The following is a 24089-nucleotide window of genomic DNA, read 5'->3' as shown; positions in this document are numbered from 1 at the left end:
CATGTTAGTTAAAACATTAACTAATCTTAACAAATAAGACCTTATAGTAAAGTGTTACCGATATTTCCATGTTTCTAATTCAATATCAATACCAATATCAAGTCTTTATTGACACCGCATGGCAACCATTTACTTTTGATAAAACCGTATAAGTGGCAAAATCATTCAGTGTGATGGAAATGATGCCACAAATGAGGGCTATTCATTATTTGGGTAAAAAACAAACAGGATCACAATAAATATTAAAATGATTATTTCATACTTCATTTAAATGATAAAAAACTTAAAATGCAATCTTTTTTATGATGGATTTACATATTTTACAAAAGAAAATCTATGCATACATACGTTGCAATTTTTTTATAGAAGCACAGTAAAAAGTTAACATGAACTTAATTCAAAAAATAAAATAATGTATTGTAATAAAAATAAACCCATGGGATATTAACCTTTTATTCAACCAAAATATCTTTAATTTAGGCCATTTTTTCTTAATTTCTAAAACATACAGCACAAAACTGTTCTCGTCAGAGGATTCGTTTTTCCTTCATGCCAAAAAAAGTTCACACACCAGCCGAAAAACCATCTGCTGTCAGGAGGGGTTTCACTTGAGTCTTTAGGCTTAAAATGGGTTTAATCTAAGGCAAAGGAGGAAATCCCAGTATAGCATTCTTAAATCCTCACATTCACTTAGCTTTCATGCTAGGCACACCGCAGAGGGAAAGACAGATACAGTACAGCATGGACAGGAAGAGGGGTGAGGATCTCCATATCAAGCCCTCTGTGTATTTGCCAAAGCTGTTCAAACATCAACACTGTCCCGAGAACAAAACAGCAATATGTTTCGGCTGAGCCCCACTTGCTGAATAATTGATGTGTCAGGCACAGTAAGGGATGCTGGGTAAGGCTGGGCCAGGTCTGAATGCTAGCAGGGTGGTGACGGTTCTTTTCATGGCCCCTCTGAGGTTTTAGAAGCCGGTAGATTTGACCCAACCACTGGCTGTGAAGGGGAACATGCTCAGGTGGTCTAAAAAACAGTGGGACAATGGCAACCAGCGTGATAAAGTTCAGCTAAAATAACACCCGAGTGGCAAAGTTTGACATAAAAAGGTACTCGGAATCAGAAGAAATGAAATATCAGCTTATTTTAGATTCATAGAAGAGTTTTCAGGTTCCTCAGTGCTCGACTTTTATAAATGCCAAACCAATAATGCAATATGGAAGGGACTGCAATTATAAAGAGGGATGTTAGTTTGGCAGACCTGAATTTACCATCTTAAAGGCCCTGGTGAAAATAACACTTTTTATTGTTGTTTATATGTCTATGTGGTGTTTTTTAATACGCTTTAAGGCAAACCGTGTGCAAATTCATCAGCTGAGTATTTTCTCCGTGAACCAAACAATCGCAATATGAAAATCGAGCCCGTTCTCATCCTTTATAGGATAGGTCGCCATATGACATTTCGTTGAAATACTACGCACATGGAACCCTTTAGCGTCAACATAACACGCAGAACCCTAGGCGTCATACAGGTGACTGGCATCCTTTAGCGTCAATATGAGACGCAGACCCTACCCCAGACCTAAACCTACCCATAACAGTGCATGTTATATTGACGCTAAAGGGTGCCATGTGTGTAGTATTTCGATGAAATGTCATATGGCGTCACCTATATGACACCAAAGGATGAGAATGTGTTGGAAACACATTGTGTATTATCTATATATTATGAACTATATGCCTATAGGACTTTACAGCCCAGTAACAAGACAGAAAAAAAAGAATTAAAATGAGACTTCACAAGCATTACAATGGATTGATTGCCTTGCAGACAGTCAATGAGGAAAAGGAAAACAGTCACTGAAGTCCAGCAACAGAGTCTAGTAAGGTTCTATGCATACATGAATAAAGATATGAATAGGAAATTACTTGTTGTTTGGGTGAAAGAGCCGATTGCAAAAACAAGCCATATCAGCTGAAGGAGATGTCACTGCCACAGAATCCCACACCTGGTAATTGGAAAACTTTTACACAAAAGATTTGGTCTCATTCGGAGAAATGGAGATATACTTTCTCAGACTTTATCACTGTATGCAAATTTGGCCTGCAAATTGAGTGATGAAAATCAGTAAATACGTAAGTTTCAACCCAATTTCCCTTACATCCAGTGTTTTTGTATTATTGACATACTATAGTATTTTTTATTTTGAATTAGCTTTCATTTTGATATTTTCAGTTTCAGAGTATTTTAAATGAAAAAATATAAATTTTGTTATGTGCTTTTTGTTTTAATTGGATATTTCTGTTTATCTTTAATTTTTTATTTCATTTTTACTATTTTTTTTGCGCTCTACTAATTCTAATTTTATATAATTTTATGTCAGCTTTATTTTAATTAACCACACAACTTTTTATTAACAACAATAACACTGCTTACAACACACAGTATTACGCAACATCATAGTATGATACTATAGTACAATGAAATATACTGGTATAGTGATTTTCATATTCTTAGACCACATAATGATTCAGTTATTGTTTTTTGCGCAAGATACTTTAAAGTAGTTGTACACCCTGAAACCAATTTAGGGGAGGGGAGGTTGGAGGTTGTACAGCAGATCAAATCCGTGTTGAATCTTCGCTTAACAACATTTAATTCAAATGTCTCCTTAATCCTTAATACTTGGCCACTTATTTACGGTAGAAATGTGTTCTTGTTACGATTGAACAAGAACACGTGACGTGGACATAAAACATGCAAACTCGGAGCGAGGGTTGAAGCTTTTATTTTGAAATTGCGATAAACATTTACTAAATATTACCTGTTTACCTTCATCATCTTCTAACTTTATAAACACATACCACATAGCTTTACCCCAGCCCCACATGAAAGGCATTGGTTGATTTATGTTACAAATCTGGTGAAATGGAGCAGGCTGCGTGATGAAATGGCCCAGATTAACATTATAAGCAACCCAAACTCACAGCATATAAGATGGAGTTTATTAACCATGTGTGCTCCACACATGTAAATGATAACAACACAACCTTTCACTATGAAACACGAATCGCAGACTTTGTGATTTTACAATACCATTATGCCATATATTACGATATATCATGCAGCCTTATAAAATGGTCTAATAATGCGGTTTCTCATCCTTGTAATGCGCCACTTCCAGTATGTTTCCTATTAAAGGTACAATATGTAAGAATTTAGTTTCAAAATATCCAAAAACCACTTGCAGTGTTATACGTTTCTTTCAATTGTACTTCAATTTTCCTAAATTTCTCCAGGAATTTGTAAATTTTTAGGAAAATATCCCTTAAATACCCCACGACACAAGGCTCCTTCAAATACCCGACATCAAGCAGACAAGTACAGATATCTAGAGAATGGTACACTGGCAAGTTCACACACATACACAAGACAGTGGGGAAAAAAGAAAGTCTGATCAATCATGTCAAAATCCAGCAGAAATACTCATTCAGACCCGTTCGTACTCCGCGAGCCCTTGCAACACATGTTTTTCCCGCTTTAAGGTTTGCTTATTAAATTCATGTCTGTCAGAGTAGCTGAACGCCTGGCCTGTGCCCGGAGCCGCTTGGCGTTGGCAGCCGACACCAGCACTCACAGCCTGAATCCATTACCCCTGACAGCCTTTACAGTCATAGTTCTCCCAAATGTAAATTGAAATATTATTTTTCTAGCCAGAGAGGCAACTTAGAGGGTGGATGCCCAAAGACGAAAGCATTTAAGTTATTTTTGATCACTGGAAATGAATTCCTTATAAACATGCACTTAGGAAATAATGCTAGTAGCCTATATGAAAAAAAAAAAACGAGCACATACATCCTATATTAAGTATTACACATCTCTCTGGAAACAAAACACCAAAAAAGTAAAAAGTATTAAAAAAAAAGAAAAAAAAGAAAGAAAATAACATATTGAGATACCTTTTATGATTGTTTTAGAGACTAAAATAAAAAAAGTTTAAATAAAAAAACAATAAAAAAAATAAATATAAAAATATAAAATAAAACAAAAAAAATGCAAGAACATTATGATTTCACTCCAACAAAATAAGTGAAATAAAACTAAATAAATATAAATTACTAATAAATATATATATTTTTAAATTAAATTAAAGCAATTTAACAACATAAAATAAGATCATATAAACTATGATAATATAATGGTCCAACAGGAGTTACCGTATATATCAATTATAAATGAAAATGTTTCTAAAATAAATAAAACAAAATAAAATAAAGTGTTGGGAAAAGTTTTAGATATTTAGATTATCATAGAGTGAATTTGCCTTCTGGTCTGTGTCCTTTCATGGGAGAGTCCTGCTGAGCGTTGAAGCAATAAAACGACCACTGATCACTAGCCGGGGGAGGCACAGAACTTCACACACATATTTTTTTACCCCACATGCTGAGTAACTTTTCCTCTTTGTCTTTTTATTCCTTACCACAAAATGTTTCTAAAAGAAGCTGTGGACGCAATACACCACACTTTCAATAACAACATAAGCAACCATTGTTTTCCTACTACCTGCATTTCAAGTATGGAAAAGTAATGATTTATCTACGGTTGTGTAAATCGGAGAGTTCCTCACAATACAATACGATATCGATTCTCTCAGTGGCAATATTTGCCGATACCTCAATAAATTCTGCGATAATACGATTCGATTCCTCAGGGCTATATCGATTGATTTATCAATTTTTAGATATTATTAGAACTGTAGTAGGAAAACAAAAGAAAATGACTCACAAATATATATAGCCTAGAAAATGTACCTGTTTTTCAATTGTTATTTAATAAAAATATATATTTCTCTCTCTCCTCCAACGCCGCTTGAAAAAAAAAAATCGCGGTTTGTATCGATTCAAAAATCGTCAGACGAACCGAATCGTGGGTTTGGTGTATCGTTACAGCCTTAGGGTTGTGGAGTGATGTGGATGTGTCAAAATAAAAGTAAAGTATAACTATATTTTATGTGTGGCATCGATGCATCGAATCGTTAGACATTAGATTGATGCATCGATTTATATCTATGTATTGTTACAGCACTAGATGTATCCAGGTAACACCTTTTCAAAATGTACATGTCTCTAGATCTTTCCATTAAAAAAGTACTTGTATTCATGCTGGATTTTTGTACATGTTAAATCATAGTTTTTTTTCATGCGTCAAACTAAGCATTGTAGTTTATAATAAAAACTAAATAGTTTTGCACAGAGAAGCACAGTTGATCATCTTCTTCTTCCAAAAACCATGATCCCTTAAAGTTGATCAAAGGCCTTACTGAAATCATACTTCAACACGGACGTTAATATCTCCCATCTTCTTTAAAACACACCACTGATGTCTGAATGGCTGATGCAAAACATGCTAAAAGAAAAACAACCTTAAAAAACAACACAACTTGCTCTCATCAAACCTGAGCACAAGAGAATTTGTAAATAGTAGCTGGCAAGTGCGACTCAAGCAATTTCTCAAGAAATAAAGAAACAAAAACCACCAAATCCCTCGCCGTAACCCTAGTGTGTGAAGCCAGTTAGTAGCGTCAATAGCTATTCTGGGCATTCTTTTCAGCTTCAAGCTAGTAGGAAAGTAAGTTGCTGGCCTGGGGCCAAAGGAACATGAATACAAGGAAGAAAAGAAGTTGACTTCGAGTGTGGTAAGCGTCAGGCCGTCCTGAAAAGGTTCATTAGCTGATCTTAAGTGCATCCCCAAACGACTGGATCGCAATGGCGGCAGATGGTACTTTTTTATTTGGAGTGAGAGTGGGCCGTGGATAGGGAGGAGAAAAGTGGCAAAAAACTGAGAGATTGGACAAAAAAGAAACAGTTTCTAAGCAACATGTGAGATCTCAAATCAGCTGCGAACAAGGAAGGAAAGAAGCCAGGCGAAAATGTGGCCAAGCTTCCTGCTCTCCATGACCTCTCCTTTGAGAAAAATGGATCCTCATTCAAGTTGCTCGAGACTAAAATAAGTTTCATGTTCAGCCGAAGCTTTCTGCTGTATGCTTTTCCACTCATTTCTAAAACATGTCTGCACGCACTTCATCAGCATTGAGGAAAATAAGACTCCATTAGCATGTGTTTTTTATCCGAACAGTATCACAATTCTTAAGTTCAATTGTTCACACATTTTTGTACATAATGGGAAATGCTACTAAGTGCTAACAGGAACGTTTCTGCCATTTCCAGAATAATAAAAAAGAGACAGAAAGCAAAAATGTTTTCCATTTTTCATTTTGACAGAAGGTTTAATTGAAATGAATGGAAATGAAGATGTATATATTAGTTTTGTTATTTTAGGTCTGTATTAGAAGTGATTGGAAGTGAAAAAACAAGGAGAAAAAGGCTTAAAGTGCGAGAGAGATGAGGGGAGGATTTGGAGAGAAATTCCAAGTGTAGTTCAGTGGAAAAACTCATGGGATATTGTTAATTAAAACCAATGACCAGATCCCGGAGGCAAACCGCCTGTTGTCTTTTTCACATGGCAAGGGCTGAATATAAAAAAAAGAAAAGAAATAGGAAAGAAAAGAGCGAAGAACCTGCCACACAAATAGAGTATGGATTCACCTTTTGTTTTTGGCTTGCTAAGTTGAGGACATTTAAAGGGGTCAGTGGTTGATTATGATTTCACTTTTCTAACTTTAGTTAGTGTGTAATGTTGCTGTTTGAGCATAAACAAAATCTGCAAAGTTACAACGCTCAAAGTTCAAAGCAAAGGGAGATATTTGCTTTTAAAGAAGTCGTTTTTTTAAGGACTACAACAAACGGCTAGTAGGAACTACACAAGCTTCCTCCCGGGTTAGTGACTAACCCTAAAATTTGGGCTAAAACTTCATACACACACTCTGGGGACCTCAGAGATTTATTTCACATCTTGTGAAAAGGGCATTATACCACCCCTTTAATATTCAACAATATTATTGACATTTTGACATAGCTGGACAATGACATCACGGTTTTCGCCAGAGTGGCTATAAATAAAAAGGAAGTAAATAAATAACTTTTTTTACAACAAGAATTAACCATCACTGAACTTAAAATAAGCTGGACTATGATGCTATTTTCTTCTAGACACTAGGGGTGCAACGGTACAGATAGCCCACGGTACGGTCCGTACCTCGGTTTTTGGGCCACGGTCTCGGTTCGGTTTCGGTACATGTTTTGTGCAGAAAGAGACTGCTATTTCATCCCAAAAATATGTTTTATTTTTCTTATGAGCATAAACAGAATGTCACAGTAATAACATCAATGTGTATGGAATAAATTAACACTCTAGTCTGTACTGAACCTCTTCAACTACCACTTATGAAATACAAAATGTAAACGAGGAAACTTTAAAATATTCAAGTGGATCCCAAATCCAAACCTTGATAACTGGTAAATGAAGTGATCAATGTGAAAGAAAAAGTGCACTTTTACCTTTAACATAACTTAGCTTGTGGTTTGAATAAAAAGAGCAGAGCAAAATAATATAATTTTAAAAAAAATACTGCATTCAGGATACAAAGTGCAATGTTATTTACTCATCCACTTTTGAGAGATTCTTGTGCAAAAATATACTGCAGTGAAACGTTTGACTGGGTTTGCGTTATGCATCTGTGCTGGGAATGTAGAGAGTAGGCTACGTGGAGCCGAGGTGAGGCGTTTATTTAGTAAGCGTGAGCGCGCTGGGGCGGGCACGTAACTTACATTCGCACTTTCGCAGCCTGACTCATATGAGTATTCAATGTGCGGCGGTTCGCTAACAACAGTGGGTTGTTTTGAATGAGACGACCCGTGTGAACGGGGAGCGCTTTATGAACGTCTATGACGCGCGAGCAGCGCCGGTCTGTTCGTGTGTCTGTTAGAGTGAGCGCTCGTGAGCGACACACACATTAACGTTACCTGATTTATACGTGGTTGAACTGGCCGTGTGACAAACAAAGCGGGCATAAGCTGGACACGAGCGCGAGTTCGCGGGCGAATTTAATAATGCGGAGCGTTGTTAACTAATTGATCCATAGCTATATAGTAAGGCGCTCCCGAATATAAGGCACGTACTGTCGTCTTTTGAGAAGATTAAAGGCTTTTAAGTGCGCCTTTTATAGTGCGGAAAATACGGTAAAAGGATCAGCACGAACTCTATGGCAGTCTTGGCAGAACCGAAGTCCCGCGGGACACGAGGTTAGATTGTCCCGTGCAGGGCTGACCGAACGGTCCGGGATTTTACCGTGTACCGTTGCATCCCTACTAGACACACACTTTTTTGGCATTATTTTCTTGGTATTACTGCAAAGCTCTTTTAAAAACATACTTGACTTGATGGAAAATGTACAACCTCGTCAAAGTGATGGATAATGATTATTTGATTTTGACAGAATCAGTCCCTGAACAAGTGATGTGATCAAATGCGATACAATTGTGATCCGATCCCTGAAAAAGCATGTTTATGTCAGGTGTATCTCATCTGATAGCCAACAGGGTTGGCACTGCACTCCAAATAGCACTGGGGGAGCTGTTTTTAGGGAATAATGTCAGATCGACAGATTTTGAGGAGCACAAATTGCACTATTTTGACAATCTGCACTATTTTGACAATCTGAATGTCACGGTTAAAGTTTCTGTGAGTGTCCACCTCATTAGCTTTCACCACAGCTTACTGTACCATCAAGCAACACAAAAAACAAGCTGACACACCACAACGCCCCTGAGTGCAAAGAGGGGTGTTTTCCAATACCCTCTTCCACCTCTCTGAGCGTGACCAGCTCTGACCTCTCCACCTCATGCCGGGTCTGTCCTCATCAGCACAATCCCCCACTCAGAGGTCGTTCCGGAATACCGTCAATACTCGCACGCCCATCCGCTCCCAAGGTTTTGACTGTCGTGGCAGCGAAAAATATTTTTAATGTAGATCAATAGCAGAACAAGGTGACTTTAAAATTCAATTAACAAAAAATTGTTTAACTCTGCTCCATTGTGAACCTTTGAGGTGACCAAAGCCAGAGACAACAAAGCAGAATGATTTAGTCAAGGTGGGAAGAGAAGAGAAAGAGAAGAGAAAGTTCATTTGAGGCCCATTTTAGTTGACTTCACCATATATATATATATATATATATATATATATAATATATATACTGTATATATATATATATATATATATATAAAACAAGTAGAGGTAAACAAAGACGCAGCGAAGCAGAAGTAGGAATAAGTATGACAGGAGACCTTTCTGGAACCTACAGTTCACTACCATCGGTTCACAGGCTTCACAAAAACATAACAGCAATTGTATATTCTACTGAAGCCAGTTAAAAGCATTTCTGTGCAAGTGCCTATACGCATGTTCATTTCCATACACACTCTACATCTGTAACTCTGGCAGAAACCCTCTGGGAGAATTCACGTTCATAACTTGCTTTGATCCGGACCGCTGCAGGAGTGACAAGCACCAGTTTGTGGCAGCACATTTCAAAGTTGCTTATAAGATCTTAAATGCATCTCTCCTCTACTCTGAATGAAAATAAATAAATTGTATTGTACACCACGCTTCTGCATATAGTTCATATCTGTCATGGAAGAGGGTACGAGGTTAAGCTAACGGTATTACAGGGCCAAGAAAAGCAGGTAGAGGGCCTGAGAAAGATGCATTTTCCATGCTAATTAACATCCCCTAATTATGGTGGGGCAAGGCTGTTAGGCAGAATCTGCCCGTAGAGAGCCGTCCCCTGCTCCAATTACTGCCAGCGCACTCTGCAAAGCCGTGCCTGTTTACAAACTGATGCTAAGGAGATGCAGCTCTGCTGTGGATTGATTGCCCTTTGTTATAAATTGTAGATACGCTAAGATGTTTTTTTACCATCCCTTCCATTCACAGCCATTTGCAGGAAAGGGACAGGAACTCAAACTAATAATAATACCTCTAATAAACTAGTGGGTTGAAATAAAATTGGGTTTAGATATATGATATATATATGAAGAGTTCAGATGCAAAAGCCTCTAAGTGCCATTTGAAATTTTCTTCTAGAATGATCATTTTTATCAAGCTTGTATATTTAAGTTCAGTAATTTTTACTTGTCATTTAAGTGAAATTACTGAATACATATGTGTATATATATATATATATATATATATATATATATATAGCGCGTCTACCATCCATTTATAGCGCGTCTACCATCCAATAATAGCTAAAAATGCGTTCTGTTACTTTTAATATGAAGCAAAGTCTCAACTATCAAATTCTTTCAATTTTATTACGAAATTTAAACAGCAAATGTAGTTTAGTCCTGTCTCATGTAATCGCTCAATCAGTGTTTCAAACAGGGAAAGACGTCAATAAAACAGCTTGTCGGCTGTATGTACGTCACTTAACGTTACATTAACCTCGAGAAAGCTATTCAATGTCTATAAACTCATTAATGTCTTATGCGCAATTTAAATGTACAACTCAAGTTTTAGCTATTTGAGTGTTTATTATTAAATGACATTGATTCATTAATTGATTATTTATTATTTCGATTTTCGACCAAGAGTATCCTGAGCTTTCGGTTTCAGCCCAAAATTTTCATTTTGGTGCATCCCTAAAAAAGAATTAGACATAACCTCTTGAACTTTTGTATTATAATCCTCATTTTCATTTCATGCACAAACCGCCCATCACAATGAGGACATTTCCTGCTGATCGCTTTGTTGAACACCGCAGAATAGCGTGTCCGAAGAAGGGCCTGGCAGCGATTTAGCCCCCTCGGTGACATCACTCAGGCCTGCCAACTGGGCCATCTGGAAGTGCATGCCCCGTGGGTGTGAACCACTGAACTCCCACTGCTGTGGAAGGGGCATTTGTAGTCTTCTTGGCACCGCTGCAAGATCCCTCAGTCTCTCTTTCCTCTCAGTCAGCGGTGCCAAAAGACATGACGGCAGCAGAGAAGTGTCAGAGGAAGTCTCAAAGGTAAGGGGGATGGTGTGTGTGGTGTGAATGACCCAACTGACAACTGACATCATCTCAGAATGTGATAATTCAGACTAAAAAGGCTACAAAGCATCTGGGTAGAGGTGAAAAACATTACTAGGAGACTGTACCATTGACCATAAGTTCCAAATGACCCAATGTGGTGACAACTTAATGTTGGAATCAGGGATGTCATGCACCTAATATATATATTTATTTATTTATTTTTACTGAGAAGGCTCTAATTTAATCCTGGCTCACATTGGGCCCTGGTTAAGATGAGATATGACAAAGAGGGAAGGAAAAATGCTTGTAAACAACACGTAGATGATGACAGAAGCAAATGGAAATGATCTATGACTCGGTTACACTGGCCAAATTTAGATATGTAAATGTGATATTACTGCCACACCGTACAGAAGTCAAATACTATTTGTAGCTAAAATAATAACTTTAATTTTATATTTTATTATTTATTAATAATTTCAATACTTTTTTTTCATATTGATAATACTTTAAAATATTTCTAAATTATAATATATATCCTCCTGAGACCCAGGAATAGACATTTATGATATTATATTTTAACTAATTTCTCTGAAATATGTCACAGTTTTGAGTCAGGATGTCCTGTAAAGAGCACATTCAGGTCTTTGCAGAAATACCAGATATTTGGAGGTTTCACCTTGACAACTCCCTCTCCTTAGTCTTTAAAGGGATACTCCACTTTTTTGGAAATAGGCTCATTTTACAACTCCCCCAGAGTTAAACAGTTGAGTTTTACCGTTTTCGAATGTATTCAGCCGATTTTCTGATAGAAGAATATCACACAGTTTCTGGTCTCATTGACTTCCATAGTATATTTTTTCCTACTATGGAAGTCAATGAGACCAGAAACTGTGTGTTTACTGATATTGTTTTAAATATCAGAAAATCGGCTGAATGGATTCGAAAACGGTAAAACTCGGGAAAAACGGGAGTGGTAAAATGAGCCTATTTCCAAAAAAAGTGGAGTATCCCTTTAAAAATGACTGAATGATCAAATTTAGCACTCTTATGGATATGGTAATCTTTTATAATTATCATTTAAGTCTGACTAATTTTCAATTTTTTTTTAATTCAACAAACATCTCAGGAAAATGTTATGGGTTTCAAATCAGAATATAACTTCCTGTTACAGGGCATTCATTTTATTCATGACCTCTGTAGAGGACACCAGGACTTACATCTTGACAAATTAGGCATTTTGGAGACACAAGAAGTGAATAGGGAAAGAAATTATATATATCAATATTCTTAAGAAATATGAGATATTCTTATGAACATATTATTTTCATTACATGTTGCTCCAACAACACATAAATATGCAATTTAGATATGGTGTATAGATGCACGACACAGGATTGCCATTTATTGCCATGTGTACACACATATTGCATAAAGTAAAATGGTATATCATATCATTCGGCTATATCTTTCATAAAATAGTTGGGAATCATCTTGATACAATGTTTGGATAAAAAAAGCTTGAAACCTAAACATTGATTGGTGAATAGGGGGGGAAAAAAGTCATGTCTTATATTTTTTTATTTAATTTGTTGTCCCGACAATGCAAACCAGGCATTAACCCCCATGTTCTATTTGGGGTCCGAAAGACCAAAAGGCCATTTTATACGCTTGAAAAACATAATTAATATTTAAGTATCAGGTTAATACTTAATGACTGTTCCTTATTTTATGAGGACTGATTATATGCTTCAAACACCCTCCATGAGAAATCTTACTTCTGTTTAGCAATAACACTTTCATATGTCAACACTCGTTGATCGACAGTTACATTTATATTTTATTTTTATTTTTTCAGTATTTTAACACATACAGGCATGGGCAGACTGGCCATCTGGTGGGGCGACATCTTTTTTGGGCCGATACTTTTTTGGATCTCGTGTACTGCAATGAGGTGCTACTGAAAATGCCAGGGCCGATATTTTGCTGTAGCACCTCATTGCAGTACACAAGATCCAGGAGGCGGAGTCAGATCTAGATCTGAGGGGTGGAGTTGGATAGGTTTAGGGGTGGGTTTAGGGATCAGGGGGTGGAGCTGGGTAGGTATATGTATGGTGGGAGGAGTTGGATCTGGATCTGACTCCTCCCCGTGGAATTCATGTTTTGCAGAGAGGACCATCTCATATTTTGTCCCAGTCCAGAATTCAGGCTTAGGGTATTTGGTCTCCCAAGACAGTCAACCTCAAAAAGAACATTGGTTGTTTTAAGCACAGCAATCTTCCAGATTGGGCCTTAAACACACCACCTAATTTAAATAAACATGGCAGACAGAAAAATTGCTAAGGGAATAATAAAAAAGTAATACTGTCTGGAAAAAAGGATAAATGCAGGCTTTCAACAGTAATAATAGCAAGTGGTAAATCCCAATGTACAATTTTAGCACCATTATGCAGCCTCACAAGGGTCATTATTATTAGCTTAACAGCACATACTGCAACTAATAATTAGCACAGACAAAAACAAATTAAAATGATCCATTCGTGGGAAATTGCACCAATCACAACAATTTCTCCTAATGCAGATAGCTCAGCTCTAATAGACGGCCACTCTCTTCTGCCTGTCTTTACTTACATTATCATGCATGCACCCTACAAAACTTTGAAAGTGTGGAGCGAACTCCTCAAAGAGTCAACAATCCCAAGCCCCTCTGGGATGTTCTCAGGGACGACTCACAAGGAGACTGACAGAGCAGTCAACAGAGAGAGATTGCTCCCCGAGTACAAGGGCATCCAGCTCTCCTTCACCATTACCTCTTACACACCATTAGTCAGATAAAGCTTCTAGATGGGTGCACTATTGTGCTGTCCTGCTTCATCAATGCCAGTGGAAATGGAAACCAACAAATAATTGTATAAAGTACTTGAGATTCATTACTATTAACAACTATTATTTTTACTATTTATTTTGTGTTAAGACCTCCAAAAGACCTCTTTATTCTGACTACTAACTAACTAATAAAAAGCCATTCAAGTTGTGCTCCAACGAATGTGTTTAAAACAACCAATGAAATCAATTTCCAATATAAAACTTCAAATCATCACAAACAACTCTGAACTCGCACATCAGTAAAGGGTTCTCACCAAAAGAACTGCTGATGTCCCATTTGGCCGGAAAAGCTCGATTGACATATCTGGAAACATTCGTCCAATTCTGGATATGACGTCATCCACATATCTGGAAAGAGAGAGAATATTTTGAGTAAAAAAAAGTTGCTAATCTTTCACTTTAAGTGCAAACCAAGAGGTCTTTGGTTCACAATCACTGCCAATACCAAATCAATGGCTTTTAATTAAGGTATTGGTATTGAACAAACTAATTGTTTCTTTGGATACAACACATATTGATGGAGTCGAACAGTTGAGAAGGTCCGGGTCAGCATTGTGATGGTCACTCTTGAATCGTCACATTGATTTGAACAACATCTTGATTGGAATTCTCCCTTAACTTTTTAAACATTTATCAGTGTTATATTAGTGTTTCAGTTTTCATTTTAGTTGGTTTTAGTAATTTTATGTGCTTTTTGTCATTTGTATTAGTTTTCGTAACATCTATTAATTTAATATTATTAATACTATTTTTTTATAATTCATTTAGCTTTAATTTATTTTTTCAATTCTAGCAAATTTAGTATTTTAAATGTAAACTTATTTTATAACTACATTTTTCAGTTTTCATTTTAGTTGGTTTTAGTAATTTTATGTGCTTTTTGTCATTTGTATTAGTTTTCGTGACATCTATTAATTTAATATTATTAATACTATTTTTTTTATAATTTATTTAGCTTTAATTTATTTTTTCAATTCTAGCAAATTTAGTATTTTAAATGTAAACTTATTTTATAACTACATTTTTCATAATATTTATATTTTAATTAATCTTCGCAAATATTTCTTTAGTTTTAAGAATAACACTGATGTAGCCACACAAATCACGCTTTGTTTTTTTCAGTACAGCTGTAAATAATCAAACCATTATAAAAAACACAGGAAAACAAACATCAGAAGCAACATAAAAAAAAAACCTGTATGAGCTCTAAATTGAAAGCATTAAGCAATCGATTTGCATCCACCATCAACAAGACTCTCAGCTGTTCCACATCTGACATAACCTTCAATGCTTCAGAAGAAAACGAATACTTAAAACCCTGCCAGGGTTGCTCAACAGCCTCGTTAGACATCAATAAATTGGACAGAGAGTGCCAAAAGCCTTCAGCCATCCCTGGAGTCAGCAGAACAGTCCCCAAGAAGTGTCGCCCAATATGTACTGTAGGGTCAATGCTAATAAGGGTTTAATGAAAATCTCCATTGCCATCAGCTATCAATAGACTTGAGGGACTGGCCCTGCACACAGACGAGGAAAATAATTCATTAAAGAACCGACGGTGGGCGGCTGGTGGAGGGCTTTGTTTAAAAGTCATTTGAAAGTTACTGGACCAACTATGGAGATTTTACTTCTTAACAGTGGTTGTGGAGAACCCAGGTAACCCACGGACAGGTGCAAACAGGGACAAGTATGTGATTGCGTACACGCACACGTCTGCAAGTGCAATGCAGCTGGAGAATCGACAAAGATTAAGTTGCCTCATCATCACGTTGAAAGTTCTCAGTGATTTTCCTGAAGCAGCAGTTTCTTTCCCAGAAGGGAAGATCAAAAGCAAAGAGAAATTGTTCAACATACCTCTCTGTTTGTTCACAATCTCCCTCGTGCCTGCACTAAGGTTCCTCATTTACTCGCTTAAATTAAATAAGAGCATACTAAACAGGTGAGAACATCACTCGAGTTCATCAACAGCTCGACATATGCTTGTATAAAGACTTTGGGAATCATTAGACCAAGGATAAACTTGATTTTTACATTTCAGGAGAAAATGTGAGCAGTGCTTGACTGTGCATGCAAAACTTGCCAGCAGAGTGCTACGGTATTTCTAAGCAGTTGCTTGGGTGTTCAGGATGTGTTTCCTACTAGCCCAATTAAAAAAAAACACACACCCCGTCTGTAATATATTCTGCTCTCTAAATGGCTTATGTCCTTCAATTTAACCTTGAAAGCACCTCTTGGCCTGTTTTATTGTTCACCAAGTGAAAATAACACATCTCTGATCTCACACCTCACTCCAAAAATTGCCATGACTTGAATATATCATCCATGCCTGAAGCACAAATCTTGAGGAAAAAGTTATTCATTGAGCTTTAATACTTAGGGCAAGGGGTTCAAAACCCTAAAGCCGCATTTTTTTCACTATCTCTGACATTCCCATTTCGCCCCGTGCCAGTTGCATAGCACCTTTAAAATTGTTTGTGAAGCAACCATTACCCTCCGTTTATTAACCATGGTAAAATGAATGATTTGGATGAACATAATGAATGTATGATTATATACACACAAAACAAATGACCCCCAATACATCTGAAAGAAAAACATAGCTAATCAACGTAAATAATGATTAAAAACTCCATAATTATTCATAATCACCATTTTACAGAAATAGTGTTAAAAGGGGCTATATGCAAGAATTTTCATATATGAATCACTTTTTTTATTGCCAATGTGTGAACAACTCGGCTTGTTTTTGCCAGGAAAATCAAAATTAGGGCTGCGCAAAAATATCGATACAGATAACTATCGCGATATTTTTTTTTTCACGATAGTGTATCGATATTTCAAACTCTAGTTTCGATTTTAAAAAAAAAAATTAAAAAAAACTTGGTCTCTCGCGCGCAGATATCAGTCTCCGTGATGCGTCCTGTTGTTTCATGTCTCTCATGCTACGGCCAATGTAAGTTATCGGGAGTGAGAAAATGGTGGAAAATTTAAAAACGCCTACAGCTTTCAGAGCGAGTGAGCAAGAGAAAGAGAGAGTGAGCGTGTGTTTGTGCGAGCATGAGTGAGTGAGCGCGTGTGTTGGTAAGTGTCCGATCGCGAGTAAGGTGTGTGTGTGCTCACTCGAGAGTGAGCCAGTGTGCGTCACAAAGTTACAAATGTCACTTTTTGCAAACATTCTTACACATTTGCAATGAAGCTAAGACCCATTGTCATTTAGCAGCATAGTAAATCTTTACTGTTTGTCAAATGTGCATGCCATTTTAATCATACAACCCTATAATCCAGAACTTGACAAGAATCAACAATGAAATGTTATTTAATTTTTACCTTCTGGACTTTTGGTATGGTGTGGCTGCGTAAAAAAAGATCCTCGCAGTGAGTATATCGGGGCCTTAAATCACGTTCAGTTTCTTGTACATCACGAAAGCACGGGTGTGAGCACAAACAGAAAGTTGGTGGCTGCAGTTCACTTACTGGCCACCGGTGTCGCTAATATCAAGGGTTTTTGAATTTTAAATATAGCCCAATTAAAGAATAATATTTTGGGGGGAAAATACTAGTAATTCTCGCCTTGCGAATGACTTCCAGTCTGTTGCTTGTCATTTGTCTGAGCTTAACCGTAACAATGGTTTGAGACCTTTGCAGCAAGCCAAATAAATAAAAAAATGACCTGCAAACATCCTAAACACACTCAAAAAGCTTTAAATAAGATAATTTAATTTAAATTGTCAAATAGGATGGCATAAGGAAAGCAGCCAATATTGTACACTAACCTCAGATGAACCAAATCCTGCTCTTCCAGCCAATCACAGACACTGCAGCCAAGCAATTATTTTATCATCTGGCATAGCTGGTTTACTGGCAATAGAATGGCTGGGATGTAACCAAATAGGGTTAGCAATTATATCTCCATTGGCACCACAGAGGGGTGCCAGCATGTTACAAGACAAGACATGTTTTAATATCTCCATGCTTCATAACTCGTAATCTCTGGAGTGAAACCTACCTAATCTCCATGCAAACTAACTCATCATTGCTGGACTCACAAAAAAGGTTTTTTCTTCTGTGGCTCTGATTGTTTTCTCAAGCCAAGCAGAGCATGAGTCTCATAATGGATTTTAGGCACAGCGAGGCTTGAATTAACATATCGAACATTACTTGCACATCAACAACTGTACACTCATTAAATCACTGTGTCTTCGCTCTGTAAAGTCAATACCTGCCTGTATTGATTTCGTGGTCCAAGATATGGTCAAGAATGTGTAAAATCAGTCAAAGTCTGCCGGATCCAAAAGCATAATTTGCCAAATATAGGTATTTTACATGAATATTGTTAACCTGCCAGATTACAGGCTTAGTATGACAACAGAATTATTAATGTTTCCTTTGCAAAATTGCCATATTTGTGACAAACTGCAGTTTCTGTGTCACGGTAAAGCTGTACTGTCAAAAAACCTAAAACTATGTAATTCAAACTATGTAATGTTTCAGTTCCGCATAGTTCTGCCAATCTGGCATTTTATTTACTTGCAAAGCCAATATTCACTCACATTTGGTGCTTGGCTGCCTTGAAACCACAGTGTTTAAAGGTCCTTGATAAAGTCCCTCCCTCTGGCCCTGCCCCAGGCCGTCTCTCTGATTAAGATTTAATTGTCTACTACCCATCTGCCCTGTAATACCACTGCACCAGTACAGGACGTGACCAATAAAGGTCAAGAAAACCAATGGAAGAGAATGCGGCTGTATCCTCTGACCTCGAGTGTGCTGTATCACTGTCAATCAGCAAGGCACTATGGGCCATTTTACCAGAGTAGGCTTCATTTCAGGTTAAAATATTCAGTTGAAGTTCACCATTCAGAGTGCAATATACTCCTAAATCAGGTGATTTGTCTCTTGCACTGTTGAGGAAGCTACTAGCAACTCAATTAAAAATAGTCAAACTACAGTCAAGCTAGCCTTAAGGAAAAGTAGTAATTTGCTATCTTTGCTCATGGGACCACAGAACATTTTTATAACCAATCCATTCAGCTGTAAATGTCACGCGCCTAAAATCTCTGTAAAGCCGCAGGAAAAATGACATATAACGACGCCGATTGGCCAATTGCATGCGCACACACACGAAAACAAACAAACAAACATGATGTCAATTTCAATTTCACACTTTATGAAAAAATACAAAAACGGAAAAAGCAGACTTTAGAACCAGATGGTGTAGTTTACTAAATCTACCCAGCCCTGGTTAAAACCCCCAGCCCTGGTTAAAACACTAAACGCTGTTCTTCATCATAAAATAAAGGGATAGTTCACCTTAAAAAATAAATAAATAATAAATACATGAAACGCCTTCTTTAACTTACCAATATGTCGTTTATGTCATGCTATTTTAGTGGCATTGTTACATCATAGGTTTTGTTAATAATTTGAGTAATATATAAGTTTTCATCTTAACTTTAGATAAAGTTCGAGTAATTTTGTTGTGTGTGTGTTTTTTTTTAAATGTCTAAAGTTTTGGTTTACTTAGTTTTAGTTTGCACTTCAACTTAAGTTAAACAAAAATAAGAAATGCTGCCTTGGCAAACAAATGAAGGAAAATAAGTTTTTAATATTGAATTTTATTTCAGTTCCTGTTTACTTCAAGTAATAACAATGTTTCAATGGATTTTGTTTGTTTTATCTAACGATAATAACCCTGCCCCAAACCTGTATGAATTTCCGTGTTCTGTGGGGGAAAAAAGATATTTAGGGAAAAATGGCAATGGATAATGACAGAATAGATTTTTTGGGGTGAACTATCCCCCCCATAAAAAATAAATTTTGCCCCAATTTCCACCAAAACAACATTTACAGTATAAAAATCTATTTTGCTGATCTGAAGGTTTTAGAGAGAGCTGTTTGAAGGAGCCAATGTTCTCACAGCAAACTTCTGTTTCATTCTCAGGGAGTAAAAAGAAGTTTGAAATGCATGAGCAGTGATATACTGTTAAAGAACATCCTAACACCACCCACACTGCTGAGAGCAGCCTTTAGATGAATGTGTAAATATGTGCTGCGCGCTTTTCTATCTAAAAAAATAATAAACACAACAAAAATTCAAAACAGCAGTTAAGAAATCATCTGCTCATAGCGATGAATATGTTTGCACCAGCTCTGCAAATCAACTTTAAAGCGGATCTCCAATGTGCTTATGTTCTACAGACACACATGCTTTTTTATATCACTAAATACCATGTTTAATATTTAAAATCATTACTGCCGTGGTGTTTTAATGGTTTCGTGAGAATCACCCATACACTCTTAGAAAAAAGGGTCCATTGGGGTTCTATATATGAAGCAGAGGGTTCTTTACTCAACTCCAAAGAACCTTTTAAGCTAAAACAGGTTCTATAATGACAAGATAGGAATTAATAGCCTTCTTTATAGGCTATTAATCATTCATATATCACATTATTCAACAAAATTTTGTAGTTTATTGTATTGTTTATTAAACTGTTGTAGTAACTTAATATCACATTTTAATCATGCTGATTTTGGGAGGAGAAAAACTGAAATGGCACTCTTCGTGTGATATTGATTAACTACATAAAATGATATAAATATATACGTTGTCAAACCCCATATCTTGAATTTTGTGATCATTCACATACATTTTAGGGTCTTGATGTTTGTCAATAATATGAAACATTTAATCCGGAAAGAACAAAACAAATGATCATGAATGAACCCAGAAGGTTCCATATAGAACCTTTTTCTAAAGGGTTCTTATTATTGAACCCTTAAAAGGGTTCCAAATACAAGAGAACCTTTTCTTCTAAAAGTGTAGTACATAATCACCACGGACTAATAGCAGTTCAAACACGTTAATCAGCCGGAGCAAACATTTCCGAAAACTTGGACTCCTGAAACAAACACCTAACAAACTTCGGGTTCGTTTTGGCCTGGATTTGTTCAAGATGTCACACCAGTTTGTCCTTCAGTAGTGCTTAAGAATATCGGGGTCTTGAGGGTATGGGTACTAAAAACATGAGATTCTGTGAGAGGAAAACGCAAATGTTTTTTTTTTATGTATACCAACCTTGTAATCTAAAGTTAATGAAGGCTCCATCGACATGTAGGTTCTGCGGCACAGTTTAAGGATCCACTCCGGAGAGTGATTTGAATGTTAATGCGTCAGATTATCACCCAGATGATGAAACACTTTCAGTGGATTACATTCCAACTGCCTAAAACTGATGCGGCCACAAGAAAGGGCATCTCCAGACACCCCTGAGGATGGCAGGAAGTCAGTGTCAGAGGACCACAAAAAAGGAGGTGCTTGTACTTTGTTCATCTTGATGTAACGTGGTAACATTGCTCTCTCAGTTTGATGGACGATACAAAGTGATCAAATAGCCCTTTCTTGTGACTGCATGTGAGGGTGAGATGAATACTGATAAACGAGTGCTGTTTTCCTCTCTTTCCTTTAATCAGGGATCAGCTATGACAAAAATTTTCATAACACTCTGCTCTCTAAACTTTGGTGCAATGCACCACAGGAAAGAAACACATCTTGACCTGCGATCCCTTCTATCTAGTTATTGAACATGAAAAAACCTGGATGCACTTGAAATGACTTGATGGTCAAAATACAGTATATGATAAAATAATGAAGTATTAAAATCTGTCTATTCATTCTTCATCTTTTAAAAATGTTTTCAAAGCTTTCAAAGGCAGCGAACGTTCAAAGTTGGTCTTGACAAACTTGTCAGATGAATTTCATTGTAATTCTGCTTCCTTGCATTCAAATTCAATTAAAACGAAACTGAATAGGAATTTGAGAAGTCATACTAAAAATAGCACACAACCAAAAATGTTACAGTAGGTTTACATAAGTACTAATAGCGCACTTTTAAAAACTATAGTAAAAAAAAAAATCCCAAAAAAACAATAATGCTAAAGAGTTCAATTGCAACTTTACCTTTACCAGTGAACAAGCCAAAGGCAACAGTGGGAAGGAAAACTCCCTGAGATAGATATGAGGAAAAACTCTTGGGAAAAGCCCACATCCTTCGGCTTTTAAAACAGTTTAAAACAAAGCAAAACAAATTGAAATCTGAACAGATGTTATTCAGCCATGGCAATACTGAGTAATTATAATATCTATTTAAATATGCAATGTGCAAAGAGGAAAGATGCAGTAATGCAGTGAATGACAGAGACGGGTTGAGGCTGCTGTTAATAATAGTAACATGTAAAGTAAATCTGCAGGTCCCATGAGGGGGGTATGGTGAATTAGGCTTGATTCAGTAACTGTGGCTTTGCCTGTTTGGTCGATGGGAGCAAGAGGCACTAAAATGACAACAGCACTCTGCATTGATTCTAGGAGGGCGGCAGTCTCATATCCTGAGAATTCAAAAGCAACAGAAAGCCCTGACCAATGACACAAAGGTTCACCTTGAGCTGACCAGGGCAGCTTTCAATGCATATACGGTAACGCTTCCTTTTACAGTCCTGTTACCCATGAACATACTATGTTCTTATTACAGTAATTACAATTACTACACTGTAAAAAAAAATCTGTTAAATTTACGGGGGAAAAAAAACTGGCAGCTGTGGTTGCCAGAGTTTTCCTGTTAAAAATACGGTAGCAACATTTTAGGTTTTACAGATTTTAACCGTATTTAATTTTACAGCAATAAACCGTATTTCATTATCTGATTTAATGTTAATTTACTGACCTTTTGAAGTATTAACATCTGTTTTGTTCAATTGTAATACACTGGCAGCCAACAACCACAGCAGTGATGAGAATCAAATGATCAAATCAAAGTTCATCATAATCAGTTCTTCCACAAGAATGTTCATACTAGAAGCTGCACAGAGTCATTCACGCAAACCTTAAACACCATCATGGTAACATGTTGATATTTAAAAAATTAAATAAGCATTAATTTAACAACATTAAGTGTTACATAAAACCCTAATGTACATAACTGGTTAGAAAAAAACTAAGAAAATTATGAAGAAACAGTTAAAATACATTAAATGTGAAGTGTCACACAGGGAATTGTGGGTATGTCAATTTACATTTTTTTCACTGTAAATTATACAATGACTTGTTCTTTTTCACTTCCAAAAACTGTAAATTTAACAGTATTTTACAGCAGTAATTACATTAAATGTACCATTATATATATATATATATATATATATCACAGTTATTTACCGTATATAATAAGGAAACTTTCTGTTTACCAATTAACAGTTTTTCACTCTTTTACTGTTCATGATCATTTAGTGTAGGTAATAACTGGGTAATAACCCTGAACCTACCCCTAACCCATGTACTTAGCATTTTCACTGGCCACAATTTTGCCATCGATACGGGGGGGAAGGCAAAATAGATATTTTTATAATTACTATCTCATAATTTGGCAGTAGGTATATTAGGCTGGTGTCACTTTAAGACCTAACGGACAGATTCATATACTGTTACACGCGTGTTTTCTTTTACATTAATTTAAAACAAAACTGACTGTGTTTACGTGAATACTCGCCAAGACTGATATTTTGATGTTCTTTTGTGTTTATTGGACTGTTTAAGTGCAATAAGCAGCGAAAAAGAACTAAATTTGGTATTGTGGGTATGAGCACAAAATCTGCGGGAATGAGTAAAATTATGTGCAATGCGTGAAATCCCAAGCCGAAATTCAAGCCCTTTAACACCAACACGATTCATCCGGAGTAAATGAAACGATTGAGTACGGGGAGGTGGGTATGGGTGTCATCTGAGAGACGAGACAGCGAGAAAGCACAGCTGGTATCATGCATCTATTCTGGGGGAAATTTGTATCAGAAGTGTTTTGATATTAATAAAAAAATACATAGATATTTTTGTTCATTATTTCAGATGCCTTTTTTAAATAATACAACAACAAAAAATTACATATAAAATTCAACCCACCAAAGTGGCTAGTAGGAGTGATGTGTTAACGTTAAGCACTGATTATGAAATTGGACATTTCATGATCCGATTCCTACAGACACAACTGAGCCTCTTTATCAGTTTATAATTAGCTCAAATTGGTACAAATCCTGTAAGCAGTTCACAAAACCAACAGATAAAAACAAAAAGCACTACAACATATTTATCAAATCCCACTCTGTAACTGCTTGTCTGCTTAGCTGTTGGGGAAGTGTTCAAGAGCAGACACAATCCCTTTGAGCCAGATTATATGAGTAAATGCTGTGTAATT

At 36.5% G+C, this 24089-nt stretch overlaps 1 protein-coding gene across 1 annotated transcript in view; it reads right to left on the bottom strand.

The window, feature by feature from the left end:
* The window catches only part of med27 (mediator complex subunit 27), a 52755-nt gene that overhangs the window by 8404 nt on the left and 20262 nt on the right, over positions 1-24089 (bottom strand). The window contains exon 4 of the mRNA XM_039664795.2: positions 14115-14208. Within this exon, the coding sequence (XP_039520729.1) occupies positions 14115-14208 (94 nt within the window). The remainder of the gene's footprint in view (positions 1-14114; positions 14209-24089) is intronic.

This window comes from Pimephales promelas, chromosome 14 (assembly GCF_988280905.1).
Source record: "Pimephales promelas chromosome 14, fPimPro1.hap1.1, whole genome shotgun sequence".
NCBI lineage: Eukaryota > Metazoa > Chordata > Actinopteri > Cypriniformes > Leuciscidae > Pimephales > Pimephales promelas.
Note: the sequence above shows the minus strand (reverse complement) of the source record. Positions and strands in the feature narration are given on the sequence as shown.